Raw genomic sequence first — 18,978 nt, forward strand, 5'->3', positions numbered from 1 at the left:
GCTCTGGGATACGAGACGGAGCAGGACAGGCCATCAGATTCATTAGGGGCAAGCCTCTCCTTGTTCCTTCACCGGATTTCTTGTCCGCCGTCTGGACACAGGAGAGGGATTTACGATGGGAGCTCCTTAGCAGCCTCACCATCTGGTTCACCTGGAGAGCCCGGTGTTTCAGGGCCTTTGAGGGGAGACTGGAGCCACCAGCAGAGACTGTTCGGGGGATTTGGCAGGAGCTGATCCACACCCTGCGTGGACAGTATGACCACATCCGGGGCGGCGATCTTGCGGCGCTAGGCCTTCCACACCACTTGGCGCAGTGGCCCCTTCTATACACTACACACGAGAATCCCCCGCTGGCATTACAGGCCACCTGTTTGGCTTTTCCCCCCTCCTATTGTATGATATAGCTCTCAGTTATTTGTACTGATCTTTGTATCTTTTTGCCTTGATTGGATCACTGCTCTGCCTTCTTATGAGAGCAGGAGAGTTTTTGTAGCCCAGTGGGCATTTTTTTAAAAAACTAATGAAAGGATCTTTTCTCGAGAAAAAAAAAGGTTCCAACCAATGCCAAGAAGCAATAAGAAAACATTAACACCACCACTCCTACAAGCAAGCATCAAATTGTAATGCCAAAGAACCACAACAATACTAAGTGTCAAAGACAAGACTGAAGATCGAGAGCTTGAGCAACAAGAGCTAAGAGAGCTGAAGCCAGAGCCAGTAGTCAAGAAGCAAAGAAACCAAGATTTAAGCGACAAGCCAAATGAGCACGTAAAAAATCCCTCACTACACCCAAGCCAACATTGTAGAGGCCACCAAATGATTAGGCCAACAATTATTTGTTATGTGTATCTGCTCGACCACTTGAGAGTAACCAGGGGGTAATGATTGTTGTAACCCTACTCTTAGAAGAGACCTCTAGACCTCAAAGATAGGTCAAGTCTCTATCAAGGGGGGGGACCTCAATCTTAGAGATGACCTCTAAGCCTCAAAGATAGGTCAGGTTACCATCAAGGGGGGGAGTGAAAATATGTTGTAACATCACATCCGACCACCTTATAGTAGCCTATAAATGTGGCACCAAGGAGGGGTGTTGAGAAATGTGGTGCCATGGAGCACAAGAAATGTAGGGAGTGAGTCACATGAACAAGAGAAGAAGCATGCACATTAGAAAAAGGAATAGACTAACGGTCTTGATTTGTATGGTCACTTGTAAAAGGTGAAGTCAAAGGTCAAAAAGATAGCACATGGAAAGTGTAAGGAGGCACATGTAGTGTGAGCATTAATGAACACATGGTTGGCACTAGGGTGCACGAAAATCATGGATTGGAGTCCTTCCCAAAACTATAATATGGGTGTATGGAACTTGATTATTGTAATGAGATTATTGAGTTTGTGCCTTAATCATTGTGTCATTGATTAATCTCTATCTTAATCTTATATTTTAGTCTTTCATTATGGCCTTGATCACTTGCCACGATCCTTCCTAGATCTATGTTTCTTAACAACCAAATTAGAATGGCACCTCAAGTCATGGAGAAGACCACATTCATCATGGAGTGGAGCATTCACATCAAATGTCATGACCTTTGGACTCTGGAATGCACCTGTAACATTCCAACACATGGTAAAAGATATTTTCTATGATTGTACTTAATTAAATTCATGTGTTTGTAGGGGACTTCAGTGTAGGGGACTAAATTCATGTGTTTGTAGGGGACTTCAGTGTCTTTAGGAGGTGCTGGAGCATCTACATAGCTACACCTATGCTTAGAAAGGTGCATGCAAACGAAGCTGAAGCTGAAGCTGAACCCAATCAAGTGCATGTTCATGGTGACGAGTGGAACACTCCTTGGACACATAGTTTCTAAAGATGGGATTGTTATTGATCTGGACAGGGTCAAGATGATAAGCAAGCTGAATCCACCACAAAACCTCAAGGAGCTCAATAGATTTCTAGGCCAAACCAAATGGCACAATTGATCCCTTAGGTACCTTTGTTGATGTGGCATAGCCCAACTATATATATCCACGAGCTTAGTGTATGTGTCATCATCTATAGTAGTCCCATCTCTACTTCTTACCCAGTGGGGTCATGGCATGGGCATCCATGATTTTCTCATTAAGGTGGGAGATAACCAGTTGGTGTCTAGCCAACATTACATTTTTGGCTTGGAGGCCTTGCAGCGTGGCCTTGAGGTCTTTTACTTGGATATCATAGTTGGCACATCTTATTTCATAAATTTCCTTGATCTGCTTTAGCTGCCCTTATAACACTTCTAAGTGAGCCTTCAATCCTGCTTCTATGACCTTCAATGACCTTCAATTCCCTTTCCTTCTCTTCCAATCCATGCTCCAAGGCTTGGTAATCATCAATGGCATTAGAGAGTTGAGCTTGAAGATACATCACCTAATTATGTACCTTAGCCTACAGCTAGGATACTTCAGCTTTATGTTTCTCTTCTATGGCCTCGACTTGAATTTGTAATTGTGTTGTGCAAGCCTTGTCCTCTTTGGCCTCCTATCTTTGGTTTTCAAGTTGATGTGGCAAGTCCTGTACCTGCTAAACGAGGGCGGATTTAGCCCTAAGCCTATGCCTCAGTGTTTCTTTTCTGCATCTTTGGCAAGTTGATGCATCTCCAGCATCAATTGCGCATTCAAATTTGTAGTTATGCTTGCATGCTTTTTCAATAATCTGTTAGCCAAGACTTGCATGTGGAAGTTGCGCTCTCGTTGTGCTCCATCGTTTAGGTAGAGAGGATATTGAGGTAAAAAACATAGGACTCCATTTTGTAGTCCTCTTGTTCCCCTTGCTTCAGTTACTCCTCAACGTGGGTGTACTTGGGCTTCATGTAGTGCAGGATACCTTTCTCGAGCTCGTGAATGACCACCCTCTTTGTTAGGTTTAGGGTGGATCAAAGTAGAAGAAGGAGCTCATGTTTTAAACATAGCTAATGGGGCTAATGAAAAGAGATTAAGATAATTGCACACTAATTAGGCATAGAGAGAGAGAGAGAGATACACAAAAGTTGGAGAAATTCTATGCTTATTGCATTTCCATTAGATTGTGCCCTTTTTTATAAAGGCAACTTTACAAAGAATATGCCAATATATTCTTCAAGCATATGTGGATTTTATGCTTGGATACTTTCTCCTATTTTTTAAGATACACAAAGTCAACATTTTGAGGCTCCATAAATGTTGATATATCACATGTTCTTGTGGCTCTTTTTTGCATTTCTTTTTTCCTTATTGGAGTGTAATCCAAAGATTAAATATGCCTCACAACCTTAGACTTTTGGCATGGATATTGTGTTGCTTCCTCCAATACCCTCCTCAACAAGATGTCTATTGCAATGATTTGTTATGATGATCATGCTAGTTCTCTTAGGTTTCATTTACTATTTATGATGCTAGTGCTTCTTTGGGTCTTACCCAGTTACAATGATAGATGATGATTTACCATGTGAACACTAGTTAGGCTTACAATGCAAATTTATGCTTAGGATAGAGGAGTTTTTAGTCATTATTTTGAGGCATTTAATCTTGGCACTTTAAAATGCCCAATCTACTTCCGTAAAATTAACCTGGCTGGTGGATGCATTTAATCTTGGCACTTTAAAATGCCCAATCTACTTCCGTAAAATTAGCCTCGCTGGTTGATGCTCTTCTTTGTCTTCTTGGTTTGCAAGAAGCGCATGTTGTGGCTTCTTCTTGAAGAAACCATTAGGGGAAGGTTGAGGTCTATGGGGGCCCTTTAAGCTGCCATGAGATTAAGGAGATGATTAGTGTGAAGGCCAATAGGAAAAATACATGTGTACAAAAACGTTGGGTTGATTAAGACCCTAAATCTTGTGGTCAAAGGTGGAATCTTACCTTTTTCAGATCTGCCAGCAAAGAAAATCTTCAATATCTTTTTTTTAAATATTTTTTTAAAGGAAAAGTTTCAAAAAGTTACCCCCCCTCACTTCCCTCTTCCCTCCAAAAGTAGGGGCGTGTTTCTCTCTCCTCCCTTTTAGACTAACCCACTTTCCCCATCTACCACTCACTACACCCTCACTTGCAGCCCTATCTTCATCCCCAACTTGAGGAAAGCTCTTTGCTACCACCTACTCAGAGAAAGCTCTGTTATCAGCCTCTTTCTCTCTCTAGAGGAAGCTCTGTTATCAGACTCTATCTCTAGGTCTCTCTCTCTCTCTGTGCAAGCAGGCACCTAATGCAATCTCTCATTAGCTTTCTTTTGAGGAAAGCTCTTTGCTACCAGCTACTCAGAGGAAGCTCTGTTATCAGCCCTTCTCTCTCTCTCTAGAGGAAGCTCTGTTATCAGACTCTCTCTCCCTCTCTCTCTCTCTCTCCCTCTCTCTCTCTCTCTCTCTCTGCATGCAGGCACCTAATGCAATCTCTCATTTGCTTTCTTTTGAAGGTTTAGCTTTCTGTGTGTGTGTGCATGTGTGTGTGTGTGTGTGTGTGTATTGTGTGTGTGTGTGTATGGATTTGCAGCAAACTTCTTTGAAGCTTTAGCTAGCTCTCTCTCTCTCTCTCTCTCTCTGAGCAGGTATTTGCTTTTTTGCCATATTCTTAACATTCACTTTCTTTTCATTTGGGCCATCTATGGCTCTTCAGTGTGTACGCAGGCCATCATCCACTATCGAGTCCATGGCTATTTCCACAGTACAGGATGATGAAGGTTATTGGATTCCTACCGTTTTTAAGCGGTTCATGTGGATAACAATGCAGCCCAGTTTGAGGGGTGCACACAAGGTTCCTCGAAGGCACATGGCTTCCACAAGCCATCACTGGAAAGGAAGGATCTTAGAATTCAAAGTTTGCAACAAGGATGGAAAGCGGCTTGCAAAGGTGCAACATGTTTACACCTCAAGCCAAATACATCTTGAAGATGAGAACTCACCACGGTTCCCAACTAACTGTAAGTTTCAGTCCTTGTTTAATGTTTCTTTGCTTTGGAGAAATGCTTGCATGAAGACTATGTGAATATCAAGAACTCCAATGTATTCTATTGTATGCAGATGTTTTCCCTTCAACATGTGTGGAATGGCAGCCTCTAGAATGTTTTACAGGGACCTTCGAAGCATGTCATGTTGATCTAGGTAGGCTTATGTATGCTGGGGAAACAAGTTCCGAACTTGCAAATAGAGGAGTATTTTTCATTGCTGCAACATATGTTGTGCCACAGAGGGGAAGGTTTGGAGCACTTGAGCCAATTTCTCCTCCTACACTAAATAGCCCGGAATGGCCCATTCCAGACCCCACTACAATGGAGAGCTTTCAGCGCAGGATTTTCCATGACATTCAGTCAAGCCTAAAGGCTGCATATGGATCCCATAGGATAAGTGTATCTCTTTTCATGCCTTTACATGTGTTTATTGCTATTTTCAAAGCAGGCAAGTTCCATCGCACCCCAACAATGTGGATAAGCAAAGATGGGGCCTTTGAAGCTCTAGATACATTTCTAAAAGGCGATTGGACCACCAAGGTGGCAGAACATAAGGGCGATGTAATAAAGTGCGCAGCGGTAATGTCAATGGTAAGATGCAGGTATCAGATAGGCAAGCAAAATCTAACTATGGTGTACCCTATTAGAAGGTGGAAATGCTCGCATGGTGAATGGGAGGCTTTGGACTCTGATCTCTATGCTAGGGAGGAGGTAGAACTTCATATTGAAGTTCTACCCAGGAGAGGAGCATACAGTGGTAGTTAATGATGATTAGAATTTTGCTCAGTTGAGAGATCGTATTGTCATGTCCTTTAATGTAAGGAACCAATTCAAGTTTGTTGTTTCTAATCGACCCATGCGTCAAAGGTCAGAGAAACATACACTCTGTGTGTCATTGGAGCCCCCTAGGGTCCTTAGCTTGAGAGACTGTTAAGTTGCAGACTTAGGTAACATTTTGAGTGATTTTGGGCGATAATTTGTAGCGGTGTACTTTTGAATACAAAATTATTGATTGCACCATAGTCCCAATGTCCTCTGTATTTCACTGCAAATTGGATTTTAATTTTGTTAATTTTAAAATTTTTAAGTATGTTCTATAAATTTATTAAACTTTATAGTGGAATGCTTTATAAGAATAGGTTTTGCTCTATAAAGCTCATTTCATTCTTAAGATCTTGCAGTTTCTATTTCCCTTCAATATCCCGCCATGGCTTCAAGCTCTAACTCGCTACGCGCAAAACTTGAGAAAATTGGGCTCTCAGCAGGTGCAGGTGAGAACATCGCCATTTTTGAGGGGGTGATCGATATGCAAAAAACTATAGACCTTCATGCAGAGGCTTTTCAAGAGCAGGTCCAGTACATGAATGATGTAGTGGCACAATATGTCGTGCAATTGCCTGTATCCACCACTAAATGGGTTCCAGTGGACTTAATCAGGCATCTGTACCATGGTGACAAGTCGTTCCGATTCAGGCTCAACCGATTTTTGAAGGGGCTTACATCTAGCAATTATAGGGTCGAAGATGATGACACCGTTTATGAATTGCAGGTTGGTAATGTAGGCACCACCTTCCTTTCATGGGATATGACGTTAGCACTGTTTCTGCAAGAAGCCAGGGATACAAAAAAAAAGAAGGGAAAGGCAGTGAAAAAGGAAGTAGCTCTTGTGAAGGAATCCAAAGGCGAGGTGGAAGAGGTTTTCTCAGAAGAAGGGAAAGGCAGTGAAAAAGGAAGTAGCTCTTGTGAAGGAATCCAAAGGCGAGGTGGAAGAGGTTTTCTCAGAAGAAGCTGAAGCGTCCATGGCCTTGGTGCTTCTCCAACAAGGGTCAACTGAGGATGAAGAGCCTCATCGTGACCTCGAAGGGGATGAAATTGTGGAAGAGATCCCTGAGTTGGATGTAACCACTTTGAATCCCATCATCATGGATAACAAGGAATTTCTTTTCCTTGATGACATTTGTAAATCCTTGGGGTTAAGGGAGGATGAGGCCTTAAGCATATTGGCAATTGGGTCTGGTTTCTGCAAAGAAGACACACTTGAGCAACAGACTGCAGGTGTACAGATTGATTTTGATGACCATGATCTTACCAAAGCGCTAGCATTCCAAGGTTATGATACAGAACGTACAATTGAGGAAACTGTTTCCAATGCTCTTGTTGCTATAGAAAATGTAGCAGCAGAGTATGAAAGTGTCCCTCAAGAAGCATTTCAACCACATAAGCGCTTGCATGTAGATACATCAGTTGAGCAACGTGGAAGCAGTATAGACATATGCAACCCACGCATTAGCCAATGTGATGATGACATTGAGGTGGGGTTAAATCAAAGTTGTGCCTTCATATTTATAAGTGAGTTATTACTAACACCTGATTTTTTTCTCTTGTAGAAAGCTTATATTTTTGACAAGTTTGCTGCACGTGGAGGTGGAGTTCGTGTGCAATCCGATGGTGGACGAGACACCTCCCTGATTCATTACCTTCCTAGCCTCTCTCCATCATTTATTCGAGTAATCCATTTAGAGTACTCTGAGGAGGCACAAGCAGAGCTCATCAAGTGTAAAGCTCTAAGTGGGGTTCTCACCGAAGATGGGCTAGCAAATAATGCAAACAAATGTATACTTATTAGCAGGGAGGCAGCCATGTACACATTTGCAGGCAACTACACCGGCCACGTGCTAAGCCACTGTGCCACTTCAATCTCCAAAGGTGTAACCAATCCTATTATTATAGCTAATAGCCTAGGTGAGAAAACCACACAGAGTGACGAAGCTAAAGAAGCTCTCAGAAATCTTCTCAGGAACTTGTAATTTTCTTTCTACGAAATCAATACAAAATGTATACTTTTTTAATTGTAATGTTTCTAAGAAGTCTGAACCATTTCTCTTGTTTATTTGTTGTGTCAGCACTGTGCCCTCTAAACTTTTGGCAGGCATGTGAATGTGTAGGAAATTTCATTGATAATGATCAAATATTTGTTCTTTGAATGTCACTTAACATCCAGCTGAAATTTGGCAGTACAAAATCTGAATAATTTTTAAAAAATCAGAATTTTTTATGTTTTTTGATATTTGTAAGCATATTTTTCATCAAAGAAGTGCACATGATGCTGGATGTAATCAAAAAATTTAAAAAAAAAGCTGTGCGGCGCTACGGCGCGAATTTCTGCATTTCAAATTGCAGGCCAGGCTTAAATTCGCGTCGTAGCGCACAGCCCTTTTTTTGATCATTTTTTCACCAAAAAATGCATTGTGTGCACTTTATTTTGATGATTACTCTGCCTGGAAACATAAAAAAAAAGAAAACTGTTGCTTTTTTAAAAAATGTTCTACCTAATGCCAGACTTCACCAGGTGATTTTGAGCCCCAAATAACTTTTTTTTGTCCCTGAGCTTTTCTAAGGCCTTATTGAGCTTTAAGCCTTTTTTTCGGACCGAAAATAAATTCAATATAATTTTGTTTCTGCACTATGTAAGGATCCTCTGTTCAATGCCAACAACAATGCCACGTATAACAAGATAATGTTTCACAATCACCTTATCAGTAATATAAATTTTGTTCCTGTTTAACTAAGGCTCTTAATACATGATCATTAGTTTCTCTCATTCAAACAACAGTACAAGAAATGAAATGTCTGCTTTTATAACAGTTGAAACAAATGAATACGTTGGTTAACGAGTCATTGACAATATCTTATAGTTTCAAAAAAATGTATTACAATGTCGAGATTACAAAAGGCACAAAGGCCGCCGCCTGAAAGCTTAATCCTATCCTATAAAGCCTTCCTTATGGAGCGTTTTATCCTGACGTAAACGTAGTGCAAGTGCCATGTCAACAGGCTTTAGGGTCACCCTTTTGGCGTGAGCATGGCACAGCACCGAATCTTGAAACAGAGAGACCAAAATTGTTTCTGACGCCTCTTGGAGGGCCTCCAGTGCCGTACTCTGTACCCGAGTGACCCTGTCACTGTACTTGTCGATGACTTCTTTTACAACTCTTGCAAAGGGGGCCTTCGCCATGATGGGGTCTGTGCTCTTTTGGTACTTTCTGATTTCTCGCAGAGCCACGGTCCCTGGTTTCCATCTTCTCTTCTTGTTGGCTACAGGGGGTGGTGGTGGATGCGACCTCTCTTCCCATGGTTGTCTATCATTTCTAAATTTTTTTCGCCTTTCTTGCTGGGCTGGATCTAGATTTAGTCTTCTCTTACTTGCTTCTGCCTTCTTCTTTTCTTGTTCTTGTTTTAATCTGCGTGCTTCTTGAATTCTTTGTTCTCGTCTTTCCCTCTCCCTTTGCACCTCCTGCTCCAGTCTTTCCCTCTGCCTTTGCTCCTCCTGCTCCAGTCTTTCCCTCTCCCTTTGCTCCTGTACTTGTCGTCGATCCTCCTCTTCCATCTCCACCTCTTGCTGCCTGTTTGCACGTTCCTTCTTTCTCTTGACACGAATCTTTATTCTTTGTTTTTTAGGTGGAGACGGGGGCTGACGCCTCTCAAGTTCTCATGTAGTGTTTGTGCTAAGAGCCTATCCTGCTCTTCACGATGGCTTATTTCCTCTGCTTCATAGAAGTCAGCAGCCTGTTGAAACTGCTCTTGCTCAATACACAGAAGTGCTTCCTGGTCTTCCTCAAATGCGACCCTTAGCTCCTCTTGTAGCTGCTGAGGGAATAGGGCTTGCTGTTGCTCTCTTCTTCTATGCTCCTCCTCATCAATCTGGCGTTGTTGCTCTTCCAGCACACGCTCCTGCTGCTCAGCCTCTGAGAGAGGTCGGGGGAATGGTGTACGCGTGGCTCTAAATGAGCCAGTGTCTCCAGGCTGCTTGGAGACATCCTCAATATTGTCCAGTCCTCCCGAGAACACATCCGGCTGTACATCTTCCTGTCGGGTCTCTACCTCTCTGTCCATGCTTGTATGCTTCTTTTTGATACGTTTTTGCACTTGTTGAAATGCCTGTGCCGCGGCTACTGCGTGTATTAAGTTGTGTGCACCAGACGGTACGTTTGGGCTCTCAGTTTTGCGTGCAGTGTGCTTAGTTCTAGCCATCCATTGACTTACACGAGTGAATGAACGTGAAAATGTAATTTTAAAACTCACTTTCACAAGTTTATATAGTTTTTGAAAAAAAACTTATTAATAAAAAAAATCTCGACATTAATAAAAAAGCTCTAACTAAAAAAAGGTTACAATTTTCTAATATGGAACCCATTTTCGACCCATACGCCTACGCGCAGCGAACCACTCACGCATCCCATGCACGGCACTTGATGCTCGCCATGCAATTGCTCGTTGCAGATTGACATTTTTTACAACCCTTCGTAGTAATGACACCTGCCCTTTTGGTTTCTGTCGGCGTCGACCTCCCAAACTGCGATAAAACCAATTAAACATCTCATGCAAGGCATTACTTTTTTCCTTACCACCTCCACCATGTCGCGTGTTCTTAAAGTATGCTGCCTTAGCTTGATAATGAGAGCGCTCCATTCCTTGGGTGCTCCAAATTGCCATTGAACCATATTCGTCGAGAAAAAACTGTGCGTGGGCAAATATAATGTGCTACAACAAAGATCATATCAGAATTTTACTATTTGGCGATTAATATCAGTAAATAGATAGAAAGGTAAATACCATATAGTGGGTGATATGTGTTTCTCCCCATGCATCAACCATTTGCTGAGTAAATGTATGTATTGCAGTCTTCAAGTTTGCAATCTCCTCAGCAACAAGTGGAGCCTTTTCTAGCAATTGAATCATTTTGTCAAGTGACTCCCACAGCCTTGCCCGCTTGAGACCAAGCTCTGCATTATTCCCACGATAAGTGGTGCATTCACAAATGGCCTTCCATAATTCATATTTTGTGTGACTATTGTACCCCTCGTAATTTGAGAGAAGGTGTCTTGCTTTGGACCCACCCATGCATATTTTGTTTGGATTATCCTGACCCGGTCCTGACTTTTTAGTATCCTTAGTCAACTTTACTGCACCACCATGAAGCCCCACACTTGAAAGGACATCTTCCAGCTTACTGATGCATTCGTTGCGAAGATGTTCAGGCTCCATATTCCATGCATAATTGATATGTAACTTCAGTAATTTGTCCATTATGCGTAACCTAGCATGAAGCGTGCAAATATGAACACGGGAAAGTGGAATCTCTAATATAGGGCTCCATGAGATATCTTCTTGATCACGATTAGGCGGACAATTGGTATTACAATTCATGATGCCATTAACCCACTGCATAGGTTTCTTTGGATCTTTGTTTTGCGTTGCACTCATTGAAGTTGGTTGTACATTTTTCTTGCCCTTTGCATGAGATTTGGTCGTCTTGGTGGCTGAAACCTTGCCTGAAGCTTTGCTGCGATCAATATACTCTGATTTTGAATGGCAACAATAAATACATGGAAAAAAAGTATTTGCTCCTAGCTTGCATCCCAGCATACACTTCAATGTCTTTAAATCACCTGCCATGTGCCACTCAACAGTAAATGTTCCTACATCTTCCACATGCAAAGTTTCTCCTTTTGATTGCAATGATATGACATTTGGGATGCCTGTCCGGGTAAGGTACCATCGCAATGTATCATTCGTCTCCTGTGGAAGCTCAAATGCTGCCAACCACCATATATTCTTTTCTGATTGCACTCCATAGTAATCTTTTCCCTGAGATTGACTTCCCTTGTTGGAATTTGAGGCTTGTGCACTACAGTCAAGAAGATTATCATCCTGTTCCAGATTTCCTTTGATAGCCCTGTTCATAAGTGTTAGGCTGACTCTTTCTAATTTTCGTCCTTTTACAATTTGACACTCATCAAGCTTTAACACAAACACAGCCTGACCTTGGCACTCCTCAATGCTTAGACCATAATAAGAAATCATAGCTCTTTGAAGGGTCCTTAAATCAATAAAGATATTATTGTACTTGTTGTATTCAAATACCTTTGTAGTACATACAGGCAGAGCATCCTCCACATGACGGTAGCCACCTAACATGGTCGCAATTTCTGAGTTTGCACTTTTTCTTGCCATGGTTACACTGTATGGAGTTGGTAGCATGGGTCGAAGAAAACCTTTAGCACGATGACCTAGTGTAAACACCCTGTAGATGGCTTCATATCCCTTCCTACTGACACCAGCACTATCACATGCATCCATAATCTGTATGGGGCTTACCATATTTTGCAGCTCTCCAGAAATTCTGTTTTGGATTTGCTTAGATATTTTGCATGTGGGATCTTCTAGCAGCTTATATATGTCTGATAACTTAACAACATGTTTCAATATGCCTGCTCTACATTCCTCAGCACCACCTTCATATTGTTGAAATTTGAGCTAAATGATGAGCTATGGTGGATCAAACACTAGAATCAGCATAATTAACAAAGTGATTAGCAAGTGATTAAGACGTAATTAGTGAATAATTAGCACATAGATTAATGTAGGCATGGATACTCAAAAACCAGCAAATTCTCATTAGGGCTATGCCTCAATTTATAGTGTTTACATCAAGCATCAAATCCCATTGATTTCTCCATGATTCACTCCCTGAATATCTCCACCTCTTGCCTGATTCTCTCCACCTCTTCTCTTTTCCCTAAATATCTCCCAGAATATCTCCACACTCCTAAATTCCCTCATGCTACCCATTATTCTCTCCCAGTAGATTCTCCTAACCTTTTCACAGGTTCTTTCACAATTACATCTCCTCTTTTACAGCCTCTATCCAAGAGCTTGTTCCCACACACACCCTTTTCACTTGTATATTTCAACACCTCCCCTCAAGTGAATAATCCTAACACACCTGGACCCTGTATCAAGTTTCCCTCTTACTTGATAGCCCGCGACCAGTGCCTCAAGTCCCTAAACTCCATAGTCCTTGACACTCTCTCTCTCTCTATGTGTCCAAGGCTACTATAAGTGCCCGTGACCTTGACTAAAGTGCTCACACATACATCTACCACTTGGCCTACATCATCGGTGGCTCAGAGGTGGTTTTACTTTATTGGGGCAGGTTACATTGGGTTGTGGGCTCTCTCTCTCTCTCTCTCAGAAAAGATGATCCGACTCCACTTCTCTTGGAGCCTCCATGAAGTTTGCCGATGTCGTTCCTTCTTCACTGGGTTTGCTGTAGCAGTCTCTCGCCATGTGTCCTGGCTTTCCACATTTGTGGCAAGTGAAGGTCCTCCCTCCTACTCTGCCTCTTCCTCGTCCTCGTCCTCGAGAGAATCCTCCTCGGGTGAAGAATGCTTTTTCCTCTCCTGCTGTTGAGTCGAGCTCTTTCTTCTCTTTGCCTCTGCTCTCTTGCTCCAGTAGAGCTGCTTCTATCTCATGTATCTTCAGTTCAGGTACATTCTTTAGTGTTGCTACAATGTTTTCATAATCTCCTTTGTCCACACTCTTCAAAAGTACAGCTAATGCTTCATCATCTTCTACCTTTTTGCCAATAGCTGCCAGCTGTTGCTTAATGCTTTTATATTTGTTCAAGTGTGTGATTAAGGGTTCACTTTCCTTCATGTCCAATTTGTAAAATTGCATTAATAGATTTATCTTGGAATTTTTTGCTTGTGTACCAAATAATTTATTGAGTTCATCCCATGCATCTTTTGCCCACTGTATCCCTGTGATATGATGAATGATCTCATCATTTAAACTGAGTGCAATAAGCCCCAATGCTTTTTCATTCCTACACTTCCACTCATTTTCCCCTCTCTCTGGGCATTCATCTCTCCCTTCAACTAATCCCCACAAATTTTTCCTCATCAGCAAATACATGGTTTTTGTTTGCCATGTATAAAACTGTTCTCCATTAAATTTGGCTATTTCCTGTGCTGAATTCATGGTGATGTGAAGGGGGTTGTTGAACTACGGATAGAATACCTAATAGTTGCCTAATAGTTGCTTAGTCGGATATATGTATCTTTGCTCAGTCGGAATTCTACTCAGTCGGATTATTGATCAGTCGGAGTTTGTTATGATCTGGTTAGTCGGATATCATCTGTTAGTGTCTTGTGACATTCTAGTTACATCCGTCTAAACTGTCTGAAGTCGCCTATTTATAGGGGCTTTGTAGTCGTCTTTTACAAGAAGAAGAAGAAGAAGAAGAAGGAGAAAGCAATGTACGATTCATTTTGATCAATCAAACATGGTATTTCAGTTCTGTTCTGTTATTCTCTATCTTGTTTAACAAATCTCTGTTCAATCCGTGTTCTCTATGCTCTGTTTGTGTTTAGCCTGATGTGGGAATTGAGGTTAGTGTTACCTAATGGGGGTGTCTTTGCTGTGTCAGAAGTAGTTAGTTGTGTTGTGTTTGAGAACCCCAAACACATTGGCGATCCCGCTGGTCCCGTTCTGTTACGAGAAGGGAAATGAATGTCAGAGGGGGACAGAAGAGTAGGAAGGGTTTACTATACCAGGGCTCAGGCCCGAATTGGTAACACTGACCCGTTTCATTATGATGACGAGGGTGAAGATGATCAGGAACACCAAATCCCTGAAGAAATTGTTGTAGGCCAAGGGGGGGAAAGTTCAGTTGCACCAGAGAAGAGGCTAGTGGGGGGACTTCTAGGCGCCCTAATCCTGACAGGAAGGTCTGCAGGAGTTAGAAGGAGTCTTCAGTTCAACCCATTAAAGGGGGCTACCAGGCAAAGACCTAGGAAACCACCTCAGCCAAATCCGATGGCTCAACAACTACCCAACCCTAGGGTGAAAGCAGCTAAATTCAGCGGAGGATCTAAGGAGGATGCTGATTGTCATGTAGCTCAGTTTGAGACAAAATGGGAAGCAAATGGGTATACTGTGTTGTACAATGATGCAGTTAAATTGCAGCAATTTGCAGCAACTCTAGAAGGGAAGGCTATGAGTTGGTTTAGCCAATATGGGATACCACACTTCCCAACATATGATGATCTTAGAACAGCCTTTTTACAGAGATTCAGGAGGGAAAAGACTCCAACAGACATTTTAAGAAAACTCCGAGACATCAGACAGAAGAAGATGCTTGTAGAGGACTATGCTCAGAAATTCAGAATTCTGGTTGAAAGGTTACAGGGAAATGAGAGACCCACCAATGAGATGCTGGCAGGTTATTTTCTGAAAGGATTGAGAAGTGGGCTGAAAAATGCAGTGGCTAGCATTGATATTGCAGGTGGAATTAATGATTTGGTAATTGCAGCAGCTAGAGTAGAGAAAAGACTTGGAAGCGGCAAGGGCAAACACACCAGAAAGAATGATTCGGATTCAGATGACCAGCCAGAGTCAGCATCAGCTTCTGAGGAGGAGGATTCAGAAGCAGGATCCGACAGTGAGGAAGAAGAGGTGAAGACAAAGAAAAAGCACAAGACCAAAGCAAAGCCATCCAAAGAGGAGGATTTGGTAAGTAAATTGAGGAAGATAGGTTATTCTGTTGCAGCACCAAAAGAAAAAAAGTTCTATGAAATTTGTGACAAGGATGGGCATAAGACAGCTTTATGTTGGTATAATCCCAAGAACAGGGGTCAGACTACACCTTATGCAGGTAGAGGCAGGGGTGAGGTTGCAGCAAACCAGGCTGCTCCAACTAGGGGCAGAGGAGGATTTCAGAGAGCAAGATCTGATAGACCACCATGGAGGGAACAGGAAAACAATGAAGGAAGACAGGCAAGAGTCATGCCTTGTGTTTATTGTTCAGCACCAGATCATTGGATAGGGCCAAATTGTGCCTTATGGTTGAAACATAGAGAAGAAAGAGGTGTCCCAGTGATTAGGTACAATCAAAATAACCAGCAGGGGCAGCAGCAACAACAGAATCAACCAGCAGCTCAAGCAAATGTAATTATGATTCAATTAGCAGATGAACAGGTACAGGTAAAGCAAGGTCCAAAAATACAGGAGCAGCAAAGCAAAGAGCATACTGAGGATATTGAGGATATTGAGGTATTGGCTGTTACCAGGTCTAAACAGAAAGGACCAATTGATTGGAAGGAACAAAAAGGCATCAGGGACCAGGTACAAAGAAGAATTTTGAAGAATCAGGACAAGCACGAAGAATCGGAGTTGGAGGATGAAGAAGAGTTAGTTCTGCATCAGTCAGAAAGCAATGTGAAGATGAAGGATGAAAGGGACAAAGATTGGTTTGAGGTACTCATAAATTCTCCCTTGCAATTGTCATTAGATCAGTTGTTAGCTTTGGTTCCAGCATTTAAGGAAAGATTGCTTAAAAGACTTCAGGATCAGCAGTCAGGAGATAATCCGACTTTGGTTCCAGCAGTTAATAGCATTGATCCAGCAGATGTTGACTTTGTGGTTCCTGTCATTAAGGTTGAGTACCAGGGCAGGGTGTTTGATGAAGTTCTTTTGGATGGAGGATCAGGGGTTAACATTCTCCCTGAAATTGTATACAAAGAAATGGGTGCAGCAAGTTTAGCCCCAGCACCATTTCAGGTGAAAATGGCAGATCAAACCAGGGTGCAACCATTGGGAATTCTGAAGCAGCAGGAAATTGAAGTTGCAGGTATGGGATTCTTGGTAAATTTTGTGGTAATCAGAATGTCAGAATCACTATCACCTTATGAAATGTTACTGGGTAGGCCTTGGTTTAGAATGGCTAAAGTTAAACAGGATTGGGGATTGAATGTGGTGGTTCTGACCAAGGGGAAAAAGAAGATTACTGTAACCATGCAGGGTAAGAGAAATATGTCTCTTAAAGAAAAGCCATTGTTTGCACAGACAATTAATCTTGCTGAAGAAATAGAAGATGATGAGGAGGAACAGTTTTTAATGGCTAATCCAACAGTGGTGCCACTATTTGATGTTGATGTAGAAAGAATATTGCAGCTTGTGGAATATCAGAATCAGGAAGAGTCTGAGTTCTTGCCAGGTCAAGAGATTGAAGGGACAGTGTTCAGACAGTTGCTGGAACAGAAAACAGAGATTGCTACCAAGGAACAGATGGAACAAGAGCAAAAGGAGGCAGGAGAGATGGCTGTAAGGATTTATGACAAGAAGTATGGCACGTCCAGTCGGGTTAAAGAAGATGATCTTAAGGAACTGAATTTGGGTACAGATGCAGAACCAAGGATGGTGAAAGTAAGTGTGCAGGTGGAAGGACAATTTTTGGAGGATCTTTTGCAGTTGTTACAGGACTATATAGATGTCTTTGCTTGGGAGTATTCTCAGGTGAAGGGTATAGATCCTGCATTACATCAGCATCGGATTAATTTAAGAACAGATGCAGTTCCAGTGGTGCAGCAAAGGTATAGGATGAATCCAAATTTTGCATTGCAGGTGAAGGAAGAAATAGATAAGTTGTTGGCAGTAGGGTTCATTAAACCTGTGAGCCAGGTGACATGGTTATCTCCAATAATTGTGGTGCCTAAGAAAAATGGGAAGCTGAGAGTATGTGTTGATTACAGGAAACTCAATGCAGCAACCATAACAGATCCTTTTCCAATGCCATTTTGTGATGCAGTGTTAGATGCTGTAGCAGGTCATGAAATGTATAGCTTTCTGGATGGCTTTTCAGGTTACAATCAGATTAGTGTTGCTGAGGAGGATCAGCATAAAACTGCTTTCATCACTGAGTTTGGTGCTTATGATTTTACTGTCATGAGTTTTGGTTTGAAAAATGGACCACCATCATTCAATTATGTGGCACATAAGGTTTTTGAGCCACACTTACAAGACTTCATGAGAGTATTTGTTGATGATTTCTCTGTTTTTGGTAAGAAGGACTTACATCTGATGCATCTGAAGTTGTGTTTGGAGAGGTGTAGGCAGTTCAGACTGGCCTTGAACCCTTACAAGAGTGTGATTGCTGTGAAGAGTGGGATTTTGTTGGGCCATGTGATCTCACAGGAAGGCATGGCAATTGATGTGAAGAAGGTTGAGGCTATTCAAACAGCAAAGTCTCCTACCAATGTGAAGGAAGTAATGAGGTTTGTGGGTCAGATCAAATGGCATGCCAGGTACCTCAGATATTTAGCCAATATTTGTGCACCATTGACACATTTAACTAAGAAGGATGTGCCTTTTGTGTGGGCTGAGCCTCAAGAGAAGGCATTTCAATTGTTGAAGAAGATGGTAGCTGTTGCACCAGTTTTGCAGTCACCAGATTGGACTCTACCTTTCCATATTTTTGTTGATGCCTCAGATGTAGCATTAGGGGCAATTCTGATGCAGGAGAGGGTGAAAGGATGGTACAGGCCAGTATTTTATGCCAGTCGGATATTATCATCTGCAGAAAGGAATTATGCTGTGACTGAAAGAGAAGCTTTGGGTATGGTATATTCCTTGAATAAGTTCAGGCATTATTTGTTGGGGAACAGGGTAATATTTCATGTGGATCACCAAGCCCTGCTGTATCTGATTAAGAAGCCATTGTTGGTGACAGGAAGATTAGCCAGGTGGATGCTTTTGTTACAGGAATTTGACTTTGTGATTGTCCATACTCCAGGAAAAGAGCATGCTATTGCTGATTACTTTAGCAGGTTGGAAACTGGAGAAGCACCAAGTGGGGTGGATGATGATCTACCCGATGCCCCATTGTTTGAAGTTCAGGCTGCTGAGTCGGATTCCTGGTATGATCAGTTTTTGACATTTTTAACTGAGGGATTTATGCCAGTAAAATTTACTCCAGATCAGAGAAGGAAGTTTGCTTTGAAGAGTAGACCATTCTTAGTGATTGCTGGAGCATTGTACAAAAAAGGAATTGACCAGGTGATAAGAAGATGTGTACCTGAGTATGAGCAGACGGCAGTAATTCAGGAAGCACATTCAGGAACAGCAGGAGGACATTTCTCAGGGGATATTACAGGAAAGAAAATATTGCAGGCTGGTTTGTGGTGGCCTACAGTTTTGAAAGATGCCCATGAATATGCCAAGAGATGTGTGATTTGTCAAAAGCTTGGACAGCCAGATAATTCGGATAGGATATCAGATCATCCTATTTTGCCTTTGGAACCATTTCAGAAGTGGGGAATTGATTTTGTGGGACCTGTCAAACCAACAACTCAAAGAGGTAATAGGTATATCCTTGTTGCTACTGATTATTGTACAAAATGGGCTGA

At 42.0% G+C, this 18,978-nt stretch overlaps 1 protein-coding gene across 1 annotated transcript; it reads right to left on the reverse strand.

Moving 5' to 3' along the window:
* Nucleotides 1-9,844: 9,844 nt before the first annotated feature.
* Nucleotides 9,845-11,141, reverse strand: LOC147639479 (uncharacterized). The gene is made up of 2 exons (XM_086783515.1): nt 10,565-11,141; nt 9,845-10,492 (listed from the first exon to the last, which is right to left on the reverse strand). Exons 1-2 carry the CDS (start codon nt 11,036-11,038, stop codon nt 10,130-10,132), a joined length of 837 nt encoding a protein of 278 aa, XP_086639641.1. The 5' UTR covers nt 11,039-11,141; the 3' UTR covers nt 9,845-10,129.
* Between the last annotated feature and the right edge of the window lie 7,837 nt (nt 11,142-18,978).

This window comes from Cibotium barometz, chromosome 4 (assembly GCF_041138505.1).
Source record: "Cibotium barometz isolate CiBa-2024 chromosome 4, ASM4113850v1, whole genome shotgun sequence".
In the NCBI taxonomy this organism is placed as follows: domain Eukaryota; kingdom Viridiplantae; phylum Streptophyta; class Polypodiopsida; order Cyatheales; family Cibotiaceae; genus Cibotium; species Cibotium barometz.